Genomic DNA, 25,628 nt, shown 5'->3' with positions numbered 1-25,628 from the left:
ACAGTTATGAGCAGAGTGAAGTGAGAATGTTCCAGTATATACTTTCTTCTGCCCCGCAGGTTTGATATAGAGGGACTATTGCTTTCTGTGGCGTCATAGAATACCATTCACTCAGTCGCACATGTCTGCCATCCTTGACAAATTGCGTGTCAGTGTCCCCTTACACTATGGGCGTTGCTCACGCTATCAACCACTAGTTTGTCATTCCCCGACTCCATCATTAACACCCTGACGTGATGTAACAGGATTATGTTGACAGCAGCGTGATAAATCAACAAACAAACAAGCGTAGTTGTCCAATTGATGCGTATGCCAAGTTCGTCCTGCAAAGATATAAGTTTTCTGTGAGTCCGCCATGAATAGGACACAGGGAAGTATGTTGTTTCGTTTGATTAAAGACGCAAATGCATTCACTATTTTATATTCACAGCATACGTTGATGTGCGTTCCTTCATTTCTGGTGATGAGTTTCCTTGCCGCTGAGATAGTGGGCGCAGATCATGACAGTCTTATTAGAACCCAACTCTTTTCTACCGTAATATTTACATCAGGCGCCTGTACCCTGCTTCAGACAGCACTAGGTGCCAGGTAAGTGGTAGCATGTATTAACTGTCACCCTTTGTCTTGTTTGGGGGGAGAGAAGGGTTGCCTCATATGTGGATTCGCCAATCATATCTAAGTTTACCGCTTTAATTGTCTTAACGCTGGGTACACTTCGTGAATATGGTCCCCGACACATAAATCCCCACACCCTGCACCAAACAGAGCATATCCAACACTCACCATCCCTCAAACCCACACACCACACCACACCACACCACACCACACCACACCATACACCACACCACACCACACCACACACCAGATCACACCACACCACACCACACCACACCACACCACACCACACCACACCACACCACACACCAGACCACACCACACCACACCACACACCAGACCACACCACACCACACCACACCACACCACACCACACCACACCACACCACACCACACCACACCACACACCACACCACACACCACACCACACCACACCACACCACACCACACCACACACCAGACCACACCACACCACACCACACACCACACCACACCACACCACACCACACACCAGACCACACCACACCACACCACACCACACACCAGACCACACCACACCACACCACACCACACCACACACCAGACCACGCCACACCAGACCAGACCACACCACACCACACCACACAACACCACACCACACACCACACCACACCACACCACACCACACCAGACCAGACCACACCACACCACACCACACCACACCACACCACACCACACCACACCACACTATACACATTTCACACTTTTACATACACTCAACACACCACACACTACACGCTACACACCACACTCTACACACCACACACCAGACACATCACACACCACACTCTTCACACCACACACATCACTTTTACATACACTCAACACACCACACTCTACACATCACACACCACACACTACACGCCACACATCGCACACCACACGTCACACCACACCACACACTACATACTCCGCACCACACACGTCACACTCTACACATCACACACCACACCACACCACACACGTCACACACCACACTCTACACATCACACACCACACCACACCACACACGTCACACACCACACTCTACACATCACACACCACACCACACCACACCACACCACACACGTCACACACCACACATCACACACCACACCACACCACACCACACTCTACACATCACACACCACACCACACCACACCACACCACACCACACCACACCACACCACACCACACCACACACAAGACACTCAACACATCACACACCACGACACACCACACCACACACACCACACTCTACACATCACACACCACATCACACACCACAACACACTCAACACATCACACACCACACCACACCACACCGCACTCAACACATCACACACCACACATCACACACCACACTCTACACATCACACACCACACCACACACAACACACCCAACACATCACACACCACACACCACACTCTACACACCAGACACCGCACCACACACTACACTCCGACTACAGCGTAACTTGGCCACGTCAATCTACCCGGAAGTTGGTGATGCTTGTTTATCATGGGCCTGTTCAACAAAGGGAACTTCGCGCTAACACTTTCATAACGCCCACTTTTTAACATAGCGCTGATTTCGCTGTGTGCAACGGGCCCCAGGCTCAGGTTATTTAATGGTCGCCTTGAGAAAGATCGAACATAGCCGACTGCGGCACAAAACACGACTCATTCATACTGATTCCTTGTGGCAACTGAGAGTGCCTCGTTGCCATTACTCTTTCCCCAGGCTGCCGATGATCCAGGGTCCAGCGGCATCATTTCTACCTGCCTTGCTGGCAGCCCAGAGAAGCAGGGAGTGGTCTTGTACAGGTGAGTTGATGTGTGTGTGAGTGAGTGAGTGAGTGAGTTTAATGCCGCTTTAAACAGTATTCGAGTTCATGTCGGTGTTAGAGGAAAGCCCGAAGTGAGGTAGGTCTTAGAACTTAACACTTTGTCGAAACCCACGAGCACGTGCATGGTGCTGACAAACCTAGAAACATAATCGGGACTAACCGGGATGCGAACCCATGATCAAATGTTTCTGGCGTGACCAAGAAACGCAACGCTGCATAGCGAATTAGACGAATGGGACACTCAGCACCTGTGCCCCTAGTGAGTTGGTGAGTTAGCGAGCGTGTTAGTGTGCAGGTGAGCGAATGTGTTGGTGGAGGGAGTGGGTGACTGAGTCTGGTCGGGTGGGTTGGTGGGTGGGTGTGGGTGCGGTGGGTTGGTGTTTGGGTGGATGAATGGGTGAGTGAGTGAAAGCCCTGGGTTGGTGTGGGGGAAGGAGGGAGCAGGGCCGGCGTTGTGTTACGTCTATTCTCCAGGAGAGATCGCGCCTGGGATCTTGGGGACAGTACAGTAACTTCCTGATTGAGGCCGAGCAGGTTTCGAGTCATTGTCCTAACATGTCAAAGTCAACACTGTATCCGGGATTGCTAACTTACCCGGGGATGACAAAGGACCTACACTCAGTGATGAAGTCCTCCTGTGACTGTTGTGTGTGAGTGAGTGAGTGTGTGAGTGAGTGTGTGAGAGTGTGAGTGAGTGTTAGTGTGTGAGTGGGTGTGTAGGTGGGTTGCTGAGTGAGTTATTGAGAGAGTGGGTGGGTGGGTAAGTGAGTGAGTTAGGTGGGTGGGTAGGTGGGTGGGTAGGTGGGTCAATGGGTGGTTCAGTGAGTGTGTGAGTGTGTAGGTGGGTTGATGAGTGAGTGAGTGGGTGTTGATTTTTGAGTGAATGTGTATCTGGTCGGTAGGTGGGTGGGTAGATGGGTCAGTGGGTGAGTGTGTGAGTGTGTGTGAGCGTGTGAGTGAGTTTTAGTGTGTGTGGGGGTGGGTTGGTGAGTGAGTTAGTGAGAGAGTGAGTGGGTGGGTAGATGGGTCGGTGAGTGAGTGTGTGAGCGTGTGTGAGCGTGTGAGTGAGTGTTAGTGTGTGTGTGTGGGTGGGTTGCTGAGTGAGTTAGTGAGAGAGTGAGTGGGTGGGTAAGTGAGTGATGGTTAGGTGGATGGGTAGGTGGGTTAGTGGGTGGTTCAGTGAGTGTGTGAGTGTGTAGGTGGGTTGATGAGTGAGTGAGTGAGTGAGTGTTGATTTTTGAGTGAATTTGTATGTGGTCGGTAGGTGGGTGGGTAGATGGGTCAGTGGGTAAGTGAGTGTGTGAGTGTGTGTGAGCGTGTGAGTGAGTGTTAGTGTGTGTGGGGGTGGGTTGGTGAGTGAGTTAGTGAGAGAGTGAGTGGGTGGGTAGATGGGTCGGTGAGTGAGTGTGTGAGTGTGTGTGAGCGTGTGAGTGAGTGTTAGTGTGTGTGTGTGGGTGGGTTGCTGAGTGAGTTAGTGAGAGAGTGAGTGGGTGGGTAAGTGAGTGATGGTTAGGTGGATGGGTAGGTGGGTTAGTGGGTGGTTCAGTGAGTGTGTGAGTGTGTAGGTGGGTTGATGAGTGAGTGAGTGAGTGTTGATTTTTGAGTGAATGTGTATGTGGTCGGTAGGTGGGTGGGTAGATGGGTCAGTGGGTGAGTGAATGTGTGAGTGTGTGTGAGCGTGTGAGTGAGTGTTAGTGTGTGTGTGGGGGGGTTGCTGAGTGAGTTAGTGAGAGAGTGAGTGGGTGGTAAGTGAGTTATGGTTAGGTGGGTGGGTAGGTGGGTCAGTTGGTGGTTCAGTGAGTAGGTGAGTGTTGGGTTTGTTGAGCGAGTGTGCGAGTAGGTAGGTGAGTATGCGAGTGGGTAAGTGTGTAGATGGGTGCGTGAGTGAATGGGTGAGTAGGTAGGTGAGTATGTGATTGAGTGTGTGAGTGTGTAGGTGGGTTGGTGAGTGAGTGAGTGTTGGGTTTGTTGAGTGAGTGTGTGAGTAGGTAGGTGAGTATGCGAGTGGGTAATTGTGTAGATGGGTGAGTGAGTGAATGGGTGAGTAGGTAGGTGAGTATGTGATTGAGTGTGTGAGTGTGTAGGTGGGTTGGTGAGTGAGTGTGAGAGTAGGTAGGTGAGTATGCGAGTGGGTAAGTGTGTAGATGGGTGAGTGAGTGAATGGGTGAGTAGGTAGGTGAGTATGTGATTGAGTGTGTGAGTGTGTAGGTGGGTTTGTTGAGTGAGTGAGTGTTGGGTTTGTTGAGTGAGTGTGAGTGTGGTGGGTAGGTGCATGGGTAGGTGGGTCAGTGGGTGGCTCAGTGAGTGGGTATGTGAGTGGGTTGGTGAGTGGTGGCTAGGTGAGTCGGTTGGTAGGTGAGTGAGTGAGTGTTGCTTTTGTGAGTGAATTTTTGAGAGAGATTAAGTGGCTTAATGGACAAATGGTTGGGTGGATTGGTACGGGTGAGTGAGTGAGGCAGGTAGTGGATTTTGTCCTTGTTTGCTGTGTGGCTAGGTTGTGTGTGTGAAGGAGGGATGTGTGGAGAGAGAGGTGAGAGAAAGGGTTCCAATAATAATACAACAGCAACAACAACAATAACAATGGCAATAACAACACCAATAATACTAATACTTATACAAATACTGATACTAATAATTCAGGAAAAATATGGCAAATATGCGGACCGCGCTTTCGAAATGTAAAGGTTGCATCCAAAGTACCAAGTTGTCCGTCTCCCATTTGTTCTCGGTGCCTTAGGTTTGGTCCCTCCCAATCTGTTGACTGACATTGGGAGAGTACCCGGGTTTGCTGCCAGGAATACAGCCCTTCTGACAATCTGGGTAATGCAGAAGGCTGTAGTGTTGGGGAGTCTTCACACCCTCCGAAAAGTTCTGGGTGGGTTCGACTAGGTAGCGCTTCCCTGGGAAGTCCCATTCGTTGTTACGGCTGCGTGTAGAGGTGGCAAGGGCCCTGAACTGATGATGAGCCTAACTAGACTGACTGTGCCAATAATAATAATAATAGTAATAATAATAATAATAATAATAATAATAATAATAATAATAATAATAATAATAATTCCTTTGCAGATAGCAGCACAGACAACAACAGCACAGACTACAACAGCACATACTACAACAGCACAGACTACAACATCACCGACGATGGTTACAACAACACCACCTCAACTCTTGATACTGTTCCAAGGGCCGACTTGCCGACCTGTTTGAGTCCCGAAGACAAACTGAGAGAAGTATGTGTATCGAAGTTTCGTACAATGATTGTCATTGCTTTGCAGAAGGTGTTTAATGGTGGGAGACTAAAGATCCTAATTAATATAACGCCGCGCTATTTCAGTTATATCATGTCGGCTCAATGTGGGAGAAAAGCCCAAAGTGATGCAGGTCTTGTTGTTTACCACTTTGAAGAAAACCGCCAGAATGGAACTTGGAAACATAATTTGAGCGAACATGGATTCGAACCTAGGACGGAACGTGGACCTATACCGTGATTTGATCTTCCTTTATGCACACTTCCCTTATCGGTCAGTGAGTGAGTGAGTTGTGTAACACTATTTCAGTTACTTGTATATCACGATGTGTCAGCTTAATGTGGGGGAAAAGTCCGAAGTGATGCAGGTTTCGGACGTTTACCACTTTGGTGACACCCACGAGCACGGGTAAACACTGCTACCACACGTCTGCCGAAAATCTTATAATGCTTTAGGTGAGGTGAAAGGGGGTTCAAGATTATCGCCCTTATTCATCATCCAAAACTGGTTCCCATAGGTGAGATCAAGCGACATCAACATTGTAGGTATCGCTGCGATGAAATTGCATTATAATGCCTTGCAGACCATTCTACCAGGACATTGGTGAATGCCTGATTCTGATTGGTTATAAAGAGTTTGCCTTTTTGCTACGGAAACACCTTTCAAATATATTAAACCTTTGCACACAAAAAACGTGCGTATGAATACATCGATAGCCTCCATATCGATTCATGAAAAAATGACTGCCGATCGATCATTCCCATATGAGCTGTACAACATATCTATATCTGTATATATATTTCCCCTATTACACGATGGGTCTCAAACACAAGCCAGGACTCTAAGACACGCTGAGTCAAGGGCTCTCACGTAATTAATAGACGACCTAGCATCTAATAGAGGAAATACGGTAGTTTGATATCGGATGTTTTCGGCGTTCTTGTCCGCAACCCTGACTGCGACGTTGATGACATTACAAAATTTAACGAAGACATATTTTGTTCCATGCAAATGAAATGTTTGTGAAACTCTTAGGGACATTCAATGGCGACAAGAATCCTCATTGAAAAAACGACAATGACAATTAAAACAAGAAAACATTATAAAGCATGTTTGATGAAACGTTATTCATGACAACATGTGGTTAACAAACCTTTTTGAGATCGATATTCATTGCCATCTCCTTCTACCACCACCGTAAGGATTTGGCAGGATAGGGTGTAAAAGTCCATCAGAAACACTCCTAGATTCTCTCTTCGAAAGGCAAAAACAATGTCCCGACATCACTGAAGTCAAAGCACACTCGATCATAGCAACCTTTCAAACTTGATGAGATTCATTTCAGAACACGCACAATTAAGAAAATCATTCACGGAATTAAACATTGTTTCTGGGCCACAAATGTCACAATAATTTTCTTTCACGCGTGAAAACTTAAAGTTGACAGGTTAAATCATGCAGATTCCTCGTGTCTAAATAGCCGACGTGTCTGCAGTCGCAAAAGCGTCTCGCCTGCAGCCTGAAAAGCGGCTGTTCAGTCATACTCCCTTTCCATTGGTAATGACGTTGTACCAGCAGGCTCATTACCCGTGAATCTACGGGTTAATGTTGACCCACATCATATATCGGGGTTGTCATCTTGCTTCGTAGTGAGTGAGTGATTTGTGTTTAACGCCGCTTTTAACAGAATTCCAGTTATATCACGGCGTGTCAGATAAATGTGGGAGGAAAGCCCGAAGTGATGCATGCATGTCTTAGACGTTTACCACTTCGGTGAAACCCACGTGCACGGGTATGGTGCTGACAAACCTAGAAACATAATCGGGGCGAACCGGGATTTGAACCCACAATCATAGGTTTCTGGCGTGCCCAAGGGACGCAACTCTGCACAGCAAATCGCGGCGCCTAAGACGACTGGGCCACCCGTGCCCCCTCTTGCTTCGTAACCTGTCTGCTGAGGCACGGAAAATGTAAACATTGGCAGCCATATTAACAGCTTTGAAGTTGTAACTGTGATGTAGGTCAAGTTCTGCCACATCCAAGTTCGGGGTGGAGAGGCGTTTATTTTGAGTTTTTATTATTTACTTGGGGTAATTGCTAACTAACAAATAGACTTACACATGCAAAATAAATAGTAAAATGTTAATTCATAAGGTGTGTTGTAGAAATATATTTGTTAAGCGTTTTAAAAAAAATCATTTCTACAACCTGTCGCCCCTACAATGGACATGGCATGTTCGATGTGGGACTACATCAAATTTCAAATCACAGTAGATTCATCTCCTTATTCTGACTTCATAATCAAACAACATCACCAATGGCTCTGCTACTGAAGCTGTGAGCAGTACTTTTTTACACTTAAGACACCGCTTATTACTGTCTACAAACGGAAAAAATTGGAAGAATGATGTTGGATGATAAATAAAATTTCACCATCGTGTCTCTTGATATATTTGATATCAAAAGACACGAGGGTGGTATTCCCTATATAGCGGCGTGTGTGTGTGTGTGTGTGTGCGTGTGCGTGTGCGTGCGTGCGTACGCGCGCGTGCGTGTGTGTGCGTGCGTGTGTGTGTGTGTGTGTCTGTGTGTGTGTGTCTGTGTGTGTGTCTGTGTGTGTGTGTGTGTCTGTGTGTGTCTGTGTGTGTGTGTGGCTGTGTGTCTGTCTGTGTGTGTGTTTGTGTATGCGTGTCTGTGTGTGTGTTTCTGTGTGTGTGTCTGTCTGTGTGTCTGTGTGTGTATCTGTGTGTGTATGTGTGTGTCTCTGTGTGTGTCTGTGTGTGTGTCTGTGTGTGTGTATATGTGTATGTGTGTGTATGTGTATGTGTGTGTGTGTCTGTGTGTGTCTGTGTCTGTGTGTGTGTCTGTCTGTGTGTGTGTGTCTGTCTGTGTGTGTGTGTCTGTGTGTGTCTCTATGTGTGTCTGTGTCTGTGTGTGTGTGTGTCTGTGTGTGTCTGTCTGTGTGTGTCTATCTGTGTGTGTGTCTGTGTTTCTGTGTGTGTGTGTGTGTGTGCGCGCCTGTGTCTGTGTGTCTGTGTGTGTGTGTCTGTGTATGTATGTGTGTGTGTCTGTCTCTGTGTGTGTGTGTCTGTGTGTGTGTGTCTCTGTGTGTGTGTCTCTGTGTGTCTGTGTGTGTGTGTCTGTGTGAGTCTGTGTCTGTCTCTATGTGTGTGTGTGTCTGTGTCTGTGTGTGAGTGTATGTCTGTGTGTGTGTGTTTGTGTCTGTGTGTGTCTGTGTCTGTGTGTGTGCCTGTGTGTGTGTGTCTCTGTGTGTGTGTGCCTGCGTAAGTATGTGTGTGTGTGTCTGTGTGTGTCTCTCTGTGTGTCTGTGTGTGTGTGTCTGTGTGTGTGTCTCTGTCTGTGTGTGTTTGTCTGTGTGTGTGTCTGTGTGTCTGTGTCTGTGTGTGTCTGTGTCTGTGTGTCTGTGTCTGTGTGTCTGTGTGTATGTGTGTGTGTGTCGTTGTGTGTGTCTGTGTATGTGTGTGTGTCTGTGTGTGTGTGTCTGTGTCTGTGTGTGTGTGTGTCTGTCTGTGTCTGTGTGTCTCTGTGTGTGTGTGTCTGTCTCTGTGTGTCTGTGTGTGTGTGTGTTTGTGTGTGTGTCTGTCTGTGTGTGTGTCTGTCAGTGTGTGTGTCTGTGTCTGTGTGTGTGTGTGTCTGTGTGTGAATGTGTGTGTGTCTGTGTGTGTTTCTGTGCCTGTGTCTCTGTGTGTGTCTCTGTGTGTCTGCGTGTGTGTGTCTGTCTGTGTGTCTGTGTGTGTGTATGTGTGTATGTTTGTGTGTGTATGTCTGTGTGTGTGTCTGTGTGTGTGTGTGTCTGTGTGTCTATGTGTGTGTCTGTCTGTGTGTGTGTCTATCTGTGTGTGTGTCTGTGTGTGTGTGTGTGTCTGTGTGTTTGTCTCTGTGTGTGTGTGTATGTGTGTGTGTCTGTGTGTGTGTCTGTGTGTGTCTGTCTGTGTGTGTGTCTGTGTGTGTGTGTTTCTGTGTGTGTGTGTCTGTGTGTGTGTCTGTGTGTGTGTGTATGTGTGTGTCTGTGTGTGTGTCTGTCTGTCTGTCTGTGTGTGTCTGTGTGTGTGTCTGTATGTCTGTCTGTCTGCCTGTATGTCTTTGTGTCTGCTTGTACAAATCCTGGTCCGGACTAATGTCGGTTTCTAGTGCCAGCCCACTGAGATACCATGCCGCAAATTAAAATGGAAACGCCACTCAGACACAGTATATTGACATCGAGCTGACCAGTTCCTATTTTTTCTCGAGCGCAAGGCAGGGTAGCAGCAAGTACTATCTGTCACGTCTTTGGTATGAGTGAGTGAGTGTGGTTTTACGCCGCTTTTAGCAATATTCCAGCAATATCACGGCGGACGACACCAGAAATGGGCTTCACACATTGTACCCATGTCGGGAATCGAACCCGGGTCTTCGGCGTGACGAGCGAACGCTTTTACCACTAGGCTACCGGACCGCCCCTCTTTGGTATGACGCGGCCGGTAATAGAAACACCGACTTCCCCTCTCCGGTTGGACGCTCTATCCACTAGACCATGGAGGGCGGATGACAAGGAATAATAGTGATGATGATGATGATGATGACGATGATGATGATGATGATGATGGTAAAAGTTGTACTTTCAGATATCTGGAAGTTTAATGGCTGCCTCGGCTGTTGAGATCCTCATTGGCGGAACAGGACTTGTAGGTCTTCTCATGAAGTTTGTAGGACCAGTTACAGTGGCCCCTACCATTGCTCTGGTGGGACTGAGTGTGTACAAGGTGCCCATTGCCTACACACGGTCGTCATGGGAACTATCCTTACTGTAAGTACAAGTTTCTATCACATAGTGGATAGTGTTATCGACAATATAAAGCGACGAAACTCTGTCCTGATCAGTCATTTGTACGATACCGACTATATCATAAGCATGTGTTTATGAATCACTAGTCCTGCACCATGTCCGTGGGATATATTTATTTTATGAAAAGAAAATAATCTAGAAATGCAGACAAAAGCAAGTCTAGCCAGCTCAAGCTAGCTCTATTCCACAGTCATGTCATCTGAAATCAGCATAGGGAATTTTTTTTATTTTCAGAGTCAAGAAGGATATTGTGTAATATAAGATTTCAGAGACTTAATAGTGATGACACCAGGGAAGCTATTCCAATAAACGTGTGTGTGAGAGAGTTTGGCTTTACGCAGCTTTTAGCGAATATCCCAGCAATGTCATGGCGGTGGACAACCTATTGTACAATTGTAGACCAAATTAATTAACGTTAAAAGTGAAAATTGTTGCCAAAACATTATGATGTCCGTATCAATTTTTTTTTTAAACATCACCATCGAATGTTGTTTCATTTCTAGCCACTATAAAACATGGGTGTATGCTCTATTGTTCCCGGCAGTTTATCATACATTAGAATGGAAATATATATATGTAAGTTACAGAAACAAACTCGGATATAATCTCACGTGATGTACACACAATATCTAAGATTCATCGCCATAGAACGTTATACTCAGAACAACTGGCACACCACATATCTAAACATGTGCAGCTCATTAGTATGCTCAAAGAACAAAACAAATTGTTTAAATGTTTTTTCACCAGAGGTGTTGTGTTGGTCGTGCTGTTTGCGTTGTACCTTGGCCATATCGCCGTGCCCTTCCCCACACGGAGCGCATGTTGCGCACAGCACAGGAGGAGAAAGAGCAAGACTCATGGCGTGCTCATCTTTCAGCTACTTCCGGTACGTGGAAACAGTCATGCGATTATCAGTAAACATTTATTCTTGAGTCAATTTTAAATGTTGTTATAAGTGAGTGAATGTAGTTTATGCTGTCAGAATATGACAACCCGAAACCAATTGAAGTCAACTCTTTCAAGTTTGAAAAACTGGGTACTTATTCTGACCCAGAACCCGCATGGTGTGAAGCCTAAACATGATTTATCATCCAAAACTGGCTCCAACAGGAGATGTCGCTAGGGTGAGATCAAGCGATATCTACTTTGTTGTGGCAGTTGTTGTCACTGTTGTAACTGTTTTCATAACTGTTGTGACTGTTGTAACTGTTTGTGACATGTTGTAACTGTTGTGGCAGTTGTTGTAACTGTTGATTTAACTGTTTTTGTGACATTTTGTAACTGTTGTTGTAACTGTTGTTGTGACTGTTGTTGTGACTGTTGTAACTGTTGTTGTAACTGTTGTTGAAACTGTTGTGACATGTAACTGTTGTGGCAGTTTTTGTAACTGTTGATGTAACTGTTTTTGTGACATGTTGTAACTGTTGTTGTGACTGTTGAAAATGTTGTTGTGACTGATGTGACTGTTGTTGTGACTGTTGTTGTGACTGTTGTTGTGACCGTTGTAACTGTTGTTGTGACTGTGGTAACTACTGTTGTAACTGTTGTTGTAACTGTTGTTGTGACTATTGTAACTGTTGTAACTGTTGTTGTGACTGTTGTAACTGTTGTTGTGACTGTTGTAACTGTTGTGACTGTTGTAACTGTTGTTGTTACTGTTGTTGTGACTGTTGTTACTGTTGTTACTGTTGTTGTGACTGTCGTGACTGTTGTTGTGACTGTTGTTGTGACTGTTGTGACTGTTGTTGTAGCTGTTGTTGTGCCTGTTGTTTTAACTGTTGTTGTGACTGTTGTAACTGTTGTTGTAACTGTTGTTGTAACATCAGGTCCTCCTCAGCATCCTCGTAGTGTGGGCCGTATCTGGAATCCTAACACATGCAAACGTGTTCCCTACAGACCCCGCCAATCCAAGGTTCAAGGCCAGGACAGATGCCAAATCTACGATGTTACATCGCACACCTTGGTTTTACGTCCCCCACCCAGGTAAACAACACTGTTAAAGATTGTTTGTTTGTGGTTTAACGCCCCATTATTCCAGCTTTATGACAGCAACCTGTAAATAATCGAGTCTGAACCTGACAAATCAATGATCGATATTGTGAGCAACGACCCACGCTGTCTGGGTACGATGACAAGTAATCAAGCAAGTCACCGAGTCTCACCAACAGATCCATGTGGTCACCTCTTACGACCTGCATTGGAAGCTGGGGATCTATCCTGACCCTACGGGGTTGTTAAAGATAGTATCTGAGTCTTGCTAACTGGCTGGAATAATAAACGTGACCCGAATACCTCACAACGGAAGTCCCTCTCTGCAGCAAGACTTGATTTTGAAAGATTTCGCGAAACAATTAAGTAATTACGTGAAAATGTCCTCTTTTTGTAACGCAAAGCCTACGTATACGGTCATGCCGTTTGCGAAATGCCCGCTTGTTCGCTACATTTATTGGTACCCAAATATGGAAGAGTTCTGGGTGAATTAAATTTTTTTGTGATTGCCTGAACATAAATTACGTCATGTGAATTGCTGAGAAGTTACGATGGCGCTACTTTCGATTCATTCACAAATGTGACCCGTGAAGATCCGGGCTACAATAGGTCTTCAGCAACCCATGGTTGCCGTAAAAGGCGACTATGCTTGTCGTAAAAGGCGACTAACGGGATCGGGTGTCAGGCTTCCTGACTTGGTTGATTCTTGTCATCGATCCCAATTGCGGGGATCGATGCTTATGATATTAATCACTGGATTGTCTGGTCCCGACTCGTTTATTTACAGACCGCCGTCATATAGCTGGAATATTGCTGAGTGCGGCGTTAAACAACAAACCAACCAACCAACCAATCATTCACAAATGTACAACCAGCCACACGATCACAAAACACGAGGCTAACTGCTGTTTAGATTTCAAATAAAAGGTATGTGTGTGTTTTCTAACAAATGATATTTCTGTATTCTTTTGCAAAAAATAATTACAAAACTAATTTGCCCCTTTCTTGCAGACTATATTAAAGTGTCGCAAGGATAAAGTACGTTATTTTTGTTTATTAAAAAAAAGTCAGAATTGAGCACCTGTTTATGTTATTGTGCTTACCGTCAACTTTGGTTTTGCAAGGTGAGTTTCAACAAGTTCATGTACATATATGTTTAGTGTACACCACCATGTCTTCTACTGTTTCAGGCCAGTTTGGAATGCCGTCGTTCAACATAGGACTGTTTATAGGATTCATAGCAGGGTTCCTTGCCTCCATTATTGAGTCTGTAGGGGACTACTTTGCTGCGGCCAAAGCGTGTGAAGTCACCACTCCACCGAAACACGCCATCAACAGGGGGATATTTATAGAAGGGCTTGGGGGACTACTTTCTGGAGCGGTGGGATTTGGCCTCTCCACAACATCGTACACACCCAACATTGCTGCTATGACTCTGACTAAAGTATGTTCACTTACTCAAAAGAGCTATTTTCTCGGGATATAAACAAGTTGCAAGTGATTTCGTGGAATTTGATTGGCTGACCATTAGGTCACGCCGACTACGGGCTTCTGATTTTTGATTGGTAGATTGTAGAATGACCCGGCTTTGTTGTATTGTTGCGCTGAACGACATAGCTGATTTCTTTTGTTGTCCTCAGTCCTTGGTTGTTGATTATTAAATAAGTGGTCTGTGAACGTGTCATTGTTGACGTATGTATTCATAAGAATTGACTTCAATATGGGTTTTTTTGCGTTTCTGGAGTCTTAAATGTATAAACCGGCGTGCACACCATTGTGACCCTGCATTGTGGACTTGTTTTTGATAAGACCGATTTTAAATGGCCAAACTGAGCTAAATACTTTGATTGATTCGTACCATGCCACTGTTGCAGACAGCTCACCGCTACATCATGTACAGTGCCGGTGCCATTATGCTGGTGCTGTCGGTCGTGGGGAAGGTCGGCGCTGCCCTGGCCACAGTACCGGACCCAGCTCTAGCAGGTGCTATCGTAGCGACATGTGGCATGATGGTCACCCTCGGACTCTCTTCGTTACAGTACGTCAATATGAACTCTTCCAGGAACCTCCTCATCGTTGGGATGGCTCTGTTCATTGGCATATTTTTGCCAGAGTGGTTAGAGAGACACCCTGAGGACTTCGAAACAGGTTTGTCTCTAGCACTAATAGTCACCGATTTTTCGTGCACACCTGTAGGTGAAAACCCTTTTGAGATCACTGACAGCAAACATGTGTGAGATCGAATTTCAGGTCCGTGATTGGCTACTCCATGGCGATTACCTGAGGACTTCATCTGTGACGAAAAACTTTATGATTTTAGAGAGTTTCATATATATTCTTTAATCTTTCTAGTTTGCATTATCATCGTTGCCTTGATAATCCACAGATATGGCAGACCACTTTATGTCGAGGGTCACACTAGGTGTGGGTAGTAAGCAGTAAAGAGGACGACGTCACTCATGACCTTTCTGTTATGTATTAATGCGCCACTGCGAATCACGAGAATGGACACAATTCTAAAATGGTGCGACCTATAGGTGTATAAGAACCAGATTACTGCATTTTTCCTGCCATATACAATTTATCTTTCAATTCGTTGTTGTAAAACGTACCTTTTGCTCACTAGATAGCTGCAAGATAGATGGTGTCTGACAGATAATAGTGTGGCCCGATGTGATATGATTCTCTTTCAGGGGTAAAGGACCTTGATAAAATTCCGCAACTTATTCTCGGAACTCCGATGCTTCTTGGTGGCCTCATCGCCATCTTCCTGGATAACACCGCGAAAGGTAAACATTCTTACCAATCACTAAACACTCGTCATTGAATTACGATTGAGTCAGGGACCAGTGCCACATGGCGCTACGGTGATTTTAACTCCCATACTGATAGGCCTACAATTGCCGTAGCACTAGGATCGCTTCGTTGGACAAGGGCCAGATCTGTTGAGAATATATGCGATTCAGGGAACTGTAAATACTACATTAATACATTTAACGAGTTTTTCACAGAAGGGTACATGTTTTCACCCGGAACAGCTTTACTAATTTCCTCGATATTTGTAAAAGAATAACATGTTCCCTAAATTGTTTGGGATAAAGTAATGTGTCCAAAGGCTACAAACAAAAGAATTGTCCACTGGACATATTAGATGTTCTGTAAATAATGAGTTGTAGTCCCAAAATACTTGTTTGGCTCAAGTTACTTGATTGAAACCTATTTCTCTTGTATTCTACAGCTAACTGTGTGGTTTTGTCGACCTACTCCCTCAAGAGGATTTGTTTGTTTGATGTTTAAGGCATCACTCTGCAATATCCCATCCATATGACTGCGGTTCCCACAAGATGAGCTTAGTGGAGCGTTCCAATCATACTCGAGGGTTGCCTCGTGAATGTATTGCCTCCATGTTCTCTGTGTGGTTGCTTTGTAGAATAGAGATGTGAATATAAAACCCCTTTTTCAACTACACCTTTTACAGGATCACGGAAAGACCGAGGTATTGACGCTTGGCAGAATCTTCTTGGGACCAACACCAGCATCACACAGAAGCCCATGGAGACGTCATCAGACAATACGTATGGATGGTTCTGGCAAGGTCGACTGTATCAGTACCTGCCCTGCTGTTCACGGCTCCCCTTCATGCCTCCAGGGACAGGGTTAGATCGTACCCTCACGTCTCCATCCCAGCCAGGTGGGACGCCGGATAATGTCAGATCACTCTTGGGAAACTCTAGTGTGTAGTTCCTCTTCGGGCCGTGCATTTTATATTCTGGGGTGGAGGTGGTATTTTCAAAGAACACCCCCTCCTCATCAATAAGTATCATGATTTTGGTCTCCGGCCGTATCATTTTCAACCCTCATCGGAGGAAAGTTTTATTTTCCAGATTCCAAGGGCAGGCAACTATGACAAGCCATTTCAAAATCGAACGTACAAACTGCCCATGACGCACGGTGCCTCTCGTGTCTGTGCAGGTGGTGTGTTGGGGGGAGATGATGAGGTCCTTGTTGTGGACGTGCCAAGGACGTTTAGACACCATGTTAACTTTTATGAATCGCTTCGATAATATTAATGTTTACAAAAAGGTAAAATTAAGCCTCGTCATAGTGTCATTTTAGATCAAACAATAAGACAAAAAACATAGTGCATTTTACTTTTGGGCTTAATAAACTGAAATTTGTCATCGGGTTTTACAAATAGAATTATTTGCTCACGCTGGTCATGCAGGAAGTTCCACAAAAAAAACTTTGTTTGATTCGATTTTTTCAGAGATACTATGTTTTGATATGCTTAAAATTTGTTACCCAAGCTGCCTGCTTACAACTCGTGTGTGTGTGTGTGTGTGTGTGTGTGTGTGTGTGTGTGTGTGTGTGTGTGTGTGTGTGTGTGTGTGTGTGTGTGTGTGTGTGTGTGTGTGTGTGTGTGTGTCTGTTTCTCTGTCTCTCTATATACCTGTAAATTGCTTTGAAACCGACGTGTTAATTTTAGCTTTGGATATGACAACATTTCAGGTTCGAAACCACTAAATTGAAACCAAGGCAGGTTTATTTCCATTCTACCATGACAGTGATGACATAAGTGCGGACTACGAGTATAATGACCTTCTGTTGACCTCACTTTTCCACGTATGTACATGTATCTGGCCTGGACACATTTTGTTATTCATATTCCACCGCAATAAAATCTTCCCAACAGCTGTGTTTTCTGTTTTCCAATGTTAGCGGAATATGTCATATCTTGAGAAAATTTCACCATTTTCTCTGTTGTACATGGACGTCGTAATTTCATCAATATGAAACATCAACGCTGGGGAATAATCATCCCGATTATCTGCCCAAACAGATTCCACTGGGCATAAAAGGCAAAATAGTGGTGTAAATGATATGAATGGATCATTGAAAATTAGTAATGACACCAGGTGAACGCGAAAAGGGAAGTCATGACCTGCTCTACAAGTAGCACCCGCCACTCGCAAATTAATAAAATAGGAAGTGTTGCTTCCTGTCTAACGCAGCACAGCACCAACGTTGTTTGTACTATATAATGTGTGAGTCAAGTGTGTGTTTAAGTAATGAGATTCCTTTTCGAACCCAGGCCCCAATTGAACAATGTGATCTTTCCACTACGACTGTAATAAGCCTAACTAGTGAGAGTTAGGATCATCTTAGCGCTGAGATCGATTTGTGCATGTGGACCCATGTGCGTAAGACTCGGTGAGCCAGATTGGGTGGCTGGGTGAGTGAGTGTTTTATCGACGCCTTGAACAACAGTATATGAGTTATCTATGTTGGCTTTAGATAAACCATAAGTGGTGAAGTTGTTAGACTCTTACCACGCAGGTGAAACAAGAGCACGAGTATGTTGCTGACAAACCTAAAAACATACCTACGATCAATGGTTACTCGCACATCATTGCGACACGGTTTTCCGGATCGCCGTCATATGGCGTGAAATACTGCTGTGTGTGGCGTTGATAAAATGGCAAACAAATAAAAATGTAACCCTTTCGTCCAGTGCTCCGGTTATTTCACTAAGATGATACCTTAAAATGGTATACAAGGATGTTCTTAATCTACATGTACCATGTCAATGACACACCATGTCAATAAATGCATGTTTTTGACGGTGGTAAGACAATCCAGTGACTGACATCATGAGCAGCGATTCACGCAATTGGGATAGGATGACATGCATCAACCAAGTCAACGAGCCTGACCACCCGATCCCCTTTAGTCGCCTCTTACGACACGCAAAGTCGCCTCTTACGACACGCAAAGTCGCCTCTGAAGGCCATCAGGGGTTGCTGAAGACCAATTCGGTACCCGGAACTTCAGGACGAAATTAAAAAGAGTAAAATGAGACGTCGGTATATCTAAGGGTTGATCAACACAAATCTCGCTTGGACTTGAAAAATTATAGTTACGCATTACTGTAGTAACCAGTTGTTTCTGAAATGCTTCATGAATTACTTTTGACAATAAAACATATGAACTATTTTTTTTCATCGTTTTGATGTTTGTTAGAATATTTAGAAAAATATAAGCGACAAAACCCTTTCCACATTCATAGAAAGTTTCTGTTAAAAACAGAGTGGATTGTACAATTCTGACTATATCATGAGCACGTGTTTATGAATCACTGTCACATAGTAATGATAGCAGGTGTTCGCAAAAAGGCATCCTAACCCAGCGGGGCCCACAAACACAAGCATAGAAAAGTCTATTGTTCACCATTTTTACAGCCTATTGATTCTATTATTATCTTTTAGCAGAGTTTTATTACGATTATGGAAAGTGTTTTGTCTCTTTCATACATGTAATTGGTCAACGTAGTTCTTGATGCACAGCAAGAATAAGTTTGGGTTCTCTTTCCGGAAGATAAACAGGAAATTTCTGTATACCTTCCCACAACGAGTCCTGCCCGGAACACTACATACATACAAACAAAGATATCTGAACAATGAAGGTTACTGAAGGTGTTCGGTAGGTCAGGATTAAGCGATGCAGATTCAAATTGTCTCCATGTTCTGTTTCTATAGTATATAATGTAAACCGGGGAATATATCTGACAGTTGTAGTAATATTCATTTCATTTTAGTCCTAAATATCCCCTGAAAGCTGTGATGTCTGGAGACGTTCTTTCGGGAAGACAACTTTATTGACAAAGAATCCTTTAAACACTCTCAGATGGTGAGTGTTTTGATGAACAGACATTAGTTTTGTTATGATGATACAGCTCTGAATTCAAGACTAAAGAGTTAGAAACAACGCTTCGGTATCTAATTTTAAGGGTTTCATTTAAAAGCACAATCGGCATTCGTGAGCTACATTGACAATGAAGCAAAACCTCAAGTTTCACTTTTTTCTATTAAAATACCGTTCAGACTCATGGTACGACCCTCTACAATACGAAGATAAGGTTTTGTGTTAATCAAATATCCATTATACATGGATGTGTATTAGCTTACATATCAATTTGCCAAGTTCATCATTGAATTATTTATCTGGAAAAGTTGTAAATGGGTAAGGGTTGTAGGTACATGTTGGAAGGAGGGCTTGCAAAAACAGCAAGATTGTTGTTTGAATGGTTTTGCTGATCTGCATTGTGTTGACACTACATCGTGTCAGTTCTATAGTAATCATGATACACCAAGGTGTCAGCTTTATACTAATCATAATACTACATCGTGTCACCTCTATAGTAATCATAATGCTACACGGTGTCAGCTCTATAGTAATCATAATACTACATCGTGTCAACTCTATAGTAATCATAATACTACATAGTTTCAGCTCTATAGTAATCATAATACTACATTGTGTCAGCTCTATAGTAATCATAATACTACATCGTTTCAGCTCTATAGTAATCATAATACTACATTGTGTCAGCTCTATAGTAGTCATTATACTATATCGTGTCAGCTCTATAGTAATCATGATACTACATCGTGTCAGTTCTATAGTAATCATTATACTCCAGGGTGTCAGCTCTATAGTAATCATAATACTACATCGTGTCAGCTCTATAGTAATCATAATACTCCACGGTGTTAGCTCTATAGTAATCATAATAGTACATCGTGTCAGTTCTATAGTAATCATAATACTACATCGTTTCAACTCTGCAGTACTCATAATACTACATCGTGTCAGCTCTGCAGTACTCATAATACTACATCGTGTCAGCTCTATAGTAATCATAATACTTCATCGTTTCAGCTGTAAAGCAATCATAATACTACATTGTACCAGCTCTATAGTAATCATAATACTACATCGCGCCAGCTCTATAGTAATCATTATACTACATCGTGTCAGTTCTATAGTAATCATTATACCCCACGGTGTCAGCTCTATAGTAATCATAATACTAAATTGTGTGAGCTCTCTAGTAATCATAATACTACATCGTGTCAGCTCTCTAGTAATCATAATACTACATCGTGTGAGCTCTCTAGTAATGATAATACTATATCGTGTCAGCTCTGCAGTAATCATAATACTACATTATCTCAGCTCTATAGTAATCATAATACTCCACGGTGTCAGTTCTTTAGTAATCATAATACTACATCGTGTCAGCTCTATAGTAATCATAACACTACATCGTGTCAGCTCTCTAGTTATGATAATACTACATCGTGTCAGCTCTATAATAATCATAATACTACATCGTGTCAGCTCTATAGTAATCATAACACTACATCGTGTCAGCTCTCTAGTTATGATAATACTACATCGTGTCAGCTCTATAGTAATCATAATACTACATCGTGTCAGCTCTATAGTAATCATAATACTACATCGTGTCAGCTCTCTAGTAATCATAATATTACATCGTGTCAGCTCTATAGTAATCATAACACTACATCGTGTCAGCTCTCTAGTTATGATAATACTACATCGTGTCAGCTCTACAGTAATCATAATACTACATCGTGTCAGCTCTCTAGTAATCATAATACTACATCGTGTCAGCTCTATAGTAATCATAACACTACATCGTGTCAGCTCTCTAGTTATGATAATACTACATCGTGTCAGCTCTATAGTAATCATAATACTACATCGTGTCAGCTCTATAGTAATCATAATACTACATCGTGTCAGTTCTATAGTAATCATTATACTCCACGGTGTCAGCTCTCTAGTAATCATAATACTACATTGTGTCAGCTCTCTAGTAATCATAATATTACATCGTGTCAGCTCTGCAGTACTCATAATACTACATCGTGTCAGTTCTATAGTAATCATAATACTCATGGCGTCAGCCTATAGTCATCATAATATTACGACGTGTCAGCTCTGCAGTACTCATAATACTACATCGTGTCAGTTCTATAGTAAACATAATACTCACGGCATCACCTCTTAAGCAATCATAATACTACATCGTGTCAACTCTATAATAATCATAATACTACATCGTGTCAGCTCTATAGTAATCATAATACTCCACGGTGTCAGCTCTATAGTAATCATGATACTACATCGTGTCAGTTCTATAGTAATCCTAATACTCCACGGTGTCAGCTCTATAGTAATCATGATACTATATCGTGTCAGTTCTATAGTAATCCTAATACTCCACGGTGTCAGCTCTTTAGTAATCATAATACTACATCGTGTCAGTTCTATAGTAATCATAATACTACATCGTGTGAGCTCTCTAGTAATGATAATACTATATCGTGTCAGCTCTGCAGTAATCATAATACTACATTGTGTCAGCTCTATAGTAATCATAATACTACACGGTGTCAGCTCTTTAGTAATCATAATACTACATCGTGTCAGCTCTATAGTAATCATAATACTACATTGTGTCAGCTCTCTAGTAATCATAATATTACATCGTGTCAGCTCTGCAGTACTCATTATACTACATCGTGTCAGTTCTATAGTAATAATAATAATCACGGCGTCACCTCTTAAGCAATCATAATACTACATCGTGTCAGCTCTATAGTAATCATAATACTCCACGGTGTCAGCTCTATAGTACACGGTGTCAGCTCTATAGTAATCATAATACTTCATCGTGTCAGCTCTCTAGTAATCATAATACAATATTGTGTCAGCTCTATAGTAATCATAATACTACATTGTGTCAGCTCTCTAGTAATCATAATACTACATCATGTCAGCTCTATAGTAATCATAATACTACATCGTGTCAGCTCTATAGTAATCATAATACTACATCGTGTCAGCTCTATAGTAATCATAATACTACATCGTGTCAGTTCTGTAGTATTCAAAAGACTCCATGGTGTCAGCTATCTTGTAATTTTAATTCTACATCGTGTCAGTTCTATAGTAATCATAATACCAGATTTTGTCAACTCTAAAGTAATCATAATACTAGATTTGGTCACCTCTATAGTAATCCTTATACTCCACGGTGTCAGCTCTATAGTAATCATAATACTACATCGTGTCAGCTCTCTAGTAATGATAATACTACATCGTGTCAGCTCTATAGTAATCATAATACTACATTGTGTCAGCTCTCTAGTAATCATAATACTACATCATGTCAGCTCTATAGTAATCATAATACTACATCGTGTCAGCTCTATAGTAATCATTATACTACATTGTGTCAGCTCAATAGTAATCATATTTTTGGGTTTGGTTTGTTGTATTACGCCTCACTGAGCAATATTACAGATATATGATGGCGGTCTGTAAATAATCGAGTCTGGACCAGACAATCTAGTGATTTACATCATGAACATCGATCCACGCAATTCGGATCGATGACATGCATCAACGAAGGATCTTCACGGGTCCAGTAATCATAATACTACATTGTGTCAGCTCTATAGTCAAGGGGCTTGGATTTTCAGTCTGTGTACAGCGTACAAGTCACAAGCCAGGGAAAGTTAAGCAACCCCTTTCACGGAAGTTGCATGTAGCTAAATGGGTGACTGCATTAGGCACTCTTGCTAGTTTCTAGGGCTTTGTGCCTGCCTCCACCGAAGCATCTGTAACAAATGTGGCGTCTACTTAGGCAAGCGACTTTGTTCGAAATATGCCTGTTAACCCAGCAGTGAATGGTATAATGGATCGCGGACGACAAGGCTAATTGCATGTAAAAGTGCCATAGTCACATGTCATATAAGCTAATGGGTTGTCTGGTCCAGACTTAAATACTTACAGGCCGCAGAAGTATAGTTAGAATATTACTTCCGATGTAAAACAACAGAGCAAACCAAATTCGCCTATGTTGCCATTTCCATCAGTACATCTGTAGATACAAAACGTCATAACCAGTCTTGATTATCCGCCTAATCAGATTCCATTTGACGTAAAGGGCATGAGTCAGTGAGTCAGTGAGTGAGTATGGTTTTACATCGCGTTTAGCAATATTCCTGCAATATCACGGCAGGGTAAACAAGAAAAGGGCTTCACACATTGTACCCATGTCGGGAATCGAACCCGGGTCTTCGGCGTGACGAGCGAACGCTTTGACCACTAAACTATCCGACCACCCCATTAAAGGCATGAGAGCTTTAAAATTTATGTGAAAGAACAGTGACATTCCGTGAAGACACCAGGTGTTTGCGTGTTCAAGTGACACCAGGTGATGAAAGAAGGATTTCTTGCCCCACCGGTAGCACCCAGCATTAACACAATTTGACACAATTTGGCACAATTTAAGTAAATAAAAAACGTCGTAACTAGTTCCCGTAACGGGACCCAGAAATACGAAGTATCATTGTACACTTGGAAAGTTTCATATCCAATAACCCTCAGACAACAGGACCTTTCCCACATTTTCCCACGGTACTGACATAGACCGTCCCTTGATTTGTGGTCTTATGTGCAATGGAAAAGACTTAACAACGGCTTAATGTACAAAAAAGATTGTGTTACATATTTCCAAATACACGTTATACTATAAGTTTCTAATCAGTTGAAGCCCCACACTTGCTGTAGACATAAAGACACAGTTTCATTACCGTATTTTAACGTGTCATTTATTTTAACTATTCCTTTATCTCATGGATTATGAGGTATTTATGTTGCCACAAGCAGCAACCCTTACTTGTGTATGCACAAGATGTAAGATCATTGCATTCTCCCATTTCACATTGATATTTTATGGGAAGAATTATTGACGGATCAGTGTTTGGTCTGAATTATTCAATTCAGAAATACATGCAAAATACTGTTAATTGGTAGATATATTCATATCTGGGAAAAATTGTACTCCATTTTTACAACCGTCCTTCAAATTCCTTTCCAAATAAAAGAATTATTGTGGAAATGTATAGACCCATTTGTTTCACAAATATACATGTTCCCATGAGAGCCAGTGCCTGAGGTAAAATAGCCAATGAGATTGAATATTGCTCAGAGACACATTTTAACATTGTGGGCCTGTAGTTTTGGTTTTTCAGTCTCTGCGTGCATAATTAAACATTTGTAGTTCAGGAAGAAAGGATAATGCAATCAACCAGTAATTATGTTATTTTGAATTCCTGACCACCTGGCGTCCTTATAATGTATGACTTAAACAATTTTTGTACTAGTATGGACTTTTAAGACTGCGTTTTAAATGGTGGAGTATACTGACAAACAATGGAGAACGGATGATCATCTACTACTTTGACAAACAAACAAACAAACAAAAGTACTTTGACATTTATAACAAAATAACGATTTTAGCAGTAAATCTTTCACCGCACGAAAAGAAAAATGACTGCGACAAAATGAGCAAAGGAGATCCTGGTTAAGTAACAGCACCTACTCAAAATCAAGAGGTCATTATGTGATGTGACCACCATTTGCACGAAGGCTTGTGTGAAGAGTCACAAAAACGGTTAAGGTGGGCTGCTGATATGTTCTTCGATGCGTCCTGCAAGGCTAACGTCAAAGACGGAACGTCATGAAGTGGTAGTAGTTGAATTCGGAGCATACATGGTCAGAGCTCACCCTGCATGTGTATTTTCGGGTTCGGAGCAGAGGATACTGCACGCTCAAAGAGGCTTCAGTACAGGCCACTGTACATTGTCCACATAATGTTGAGCAGTCGTGAATGACAATGGGTCACTTTTACATTGTGTATCAACTGAGCCACAAACACACTGCCTCCTCCAAATCTCTCTTGTCGTATTCTGTTATGTGTGTTCTCTTCCAAGGGCTACACAGAAGCGGGACTCATGACAAAGGACAATTCTCCGAAGGAATTTAATAAGTCTGCAGCCATACTGATGTCAGAACTGAACTCTCCTCACACGTTGATGAATATGAAATGATGTAACGCCCATAAGGCGTACAGAAACGCATTCCACGGGTCCTCAAATGCAGAATCGCTGACCTTGCAAAGATGATTTTTCAATGGCCTATAATGCCATTCGCTAGTGTTCTTGCTCCTTGCCTGAGGCGATCATATAGCTAATGACAGCGAAAAAAGGAAAATTTGTCAGTGAAGTGAAGTGAGGTGAGATGAAATGGGGTTTAACGTGGCATTCAAGATTAATGCACTTATATAGCAATGCGTGCACATGTGTTTGTGTGTGTGGCTGCTTGTACTAGTCCAG

The 25,628-nt window shown here is 42.9% G+C and overlaps 1 protein-coding gene across 1 annotated transcript; it reads left to right on the top strand.

Moving 5' to 3' along the window:
* Nucleotides 1-436: 436 nt before the first annotated feature.
* LOC125379263 (solute carrier family 23 member 2-like) lies at nucleotides 437-17,249 on the top strand. Its single transcript, XM_048395526.1, has 10 exons — nucleotides 437-588; nucleotides 2,379-2,461; nucleotides 5,554-5,717; nucleotides 10,361-10,542; nucleotides 11,332-11,470; nucleotides 12,411-12,567; nucleotides 13,764-14,017; nucleotides 14,448-14,721; nucleotides 15,267-15,362; nucleotides 16,052-17,249. The coding sequence occupies exons 1-10, from the start codon at nucleotides 440-442 to the stop codon at nucleotides 16,312-16,314; spliced, it is 1,761 nt and encodes a 586-aa protein (XP_048251483.1). The 5' UTR covers nucleotides 437-439; the 3' UTR covers nucleotides 16,315-17,249.
* The last annotated feature ends 8,379 nt before the right edge of the window (nucleotides 17,250-25,628 follow it).

Source organism: Haliotis rufescens, unplaced genomic scaffold (assembly GCF_023055435.1).
Source record: "Haliotis rufescens isolate VD_foot unplaced genomic scaffold, xgHalRufe1.0.p SCAF_14, whole genome shotgun sequence".
NCBI lineage: Eukaryota > Metazoa > Mollusca > Gastropoda > Lepetellida > Haliotidae > Haliotis > Haliotis rufescens.
The sequence above is the reverse complement of the archived record's forward strand: the minus strand, read 5'-3'. Positions and strand labels throughout refer to the sequence as shown.

Excerpts from the sequence above, each read along its gene's own strand:
- LOC125379263 (XM_048395526.1), top strand. The coding sequence starts at position 440 with ATGTGCGTTCCTTCATTTCTGGTGATGAGTTTCCTTGCCGCTGAGATA. Across the intron at positions 10,543-11,331 it reads TCATGGGAACTATCCTTACT|AGGTGTTGTGTTGGTCGTGC; the intron begins GTAAGTACAAGT and ends TTTTTTCACCAG. Across the intron at positions 11,471-12,410 it reads TCATCTTTCAGCTACTTCCG|GTCCTCCTCAGCATCCTCGT; the intron begins GTACGTGGAAAC and ends TTGTAACATCAG.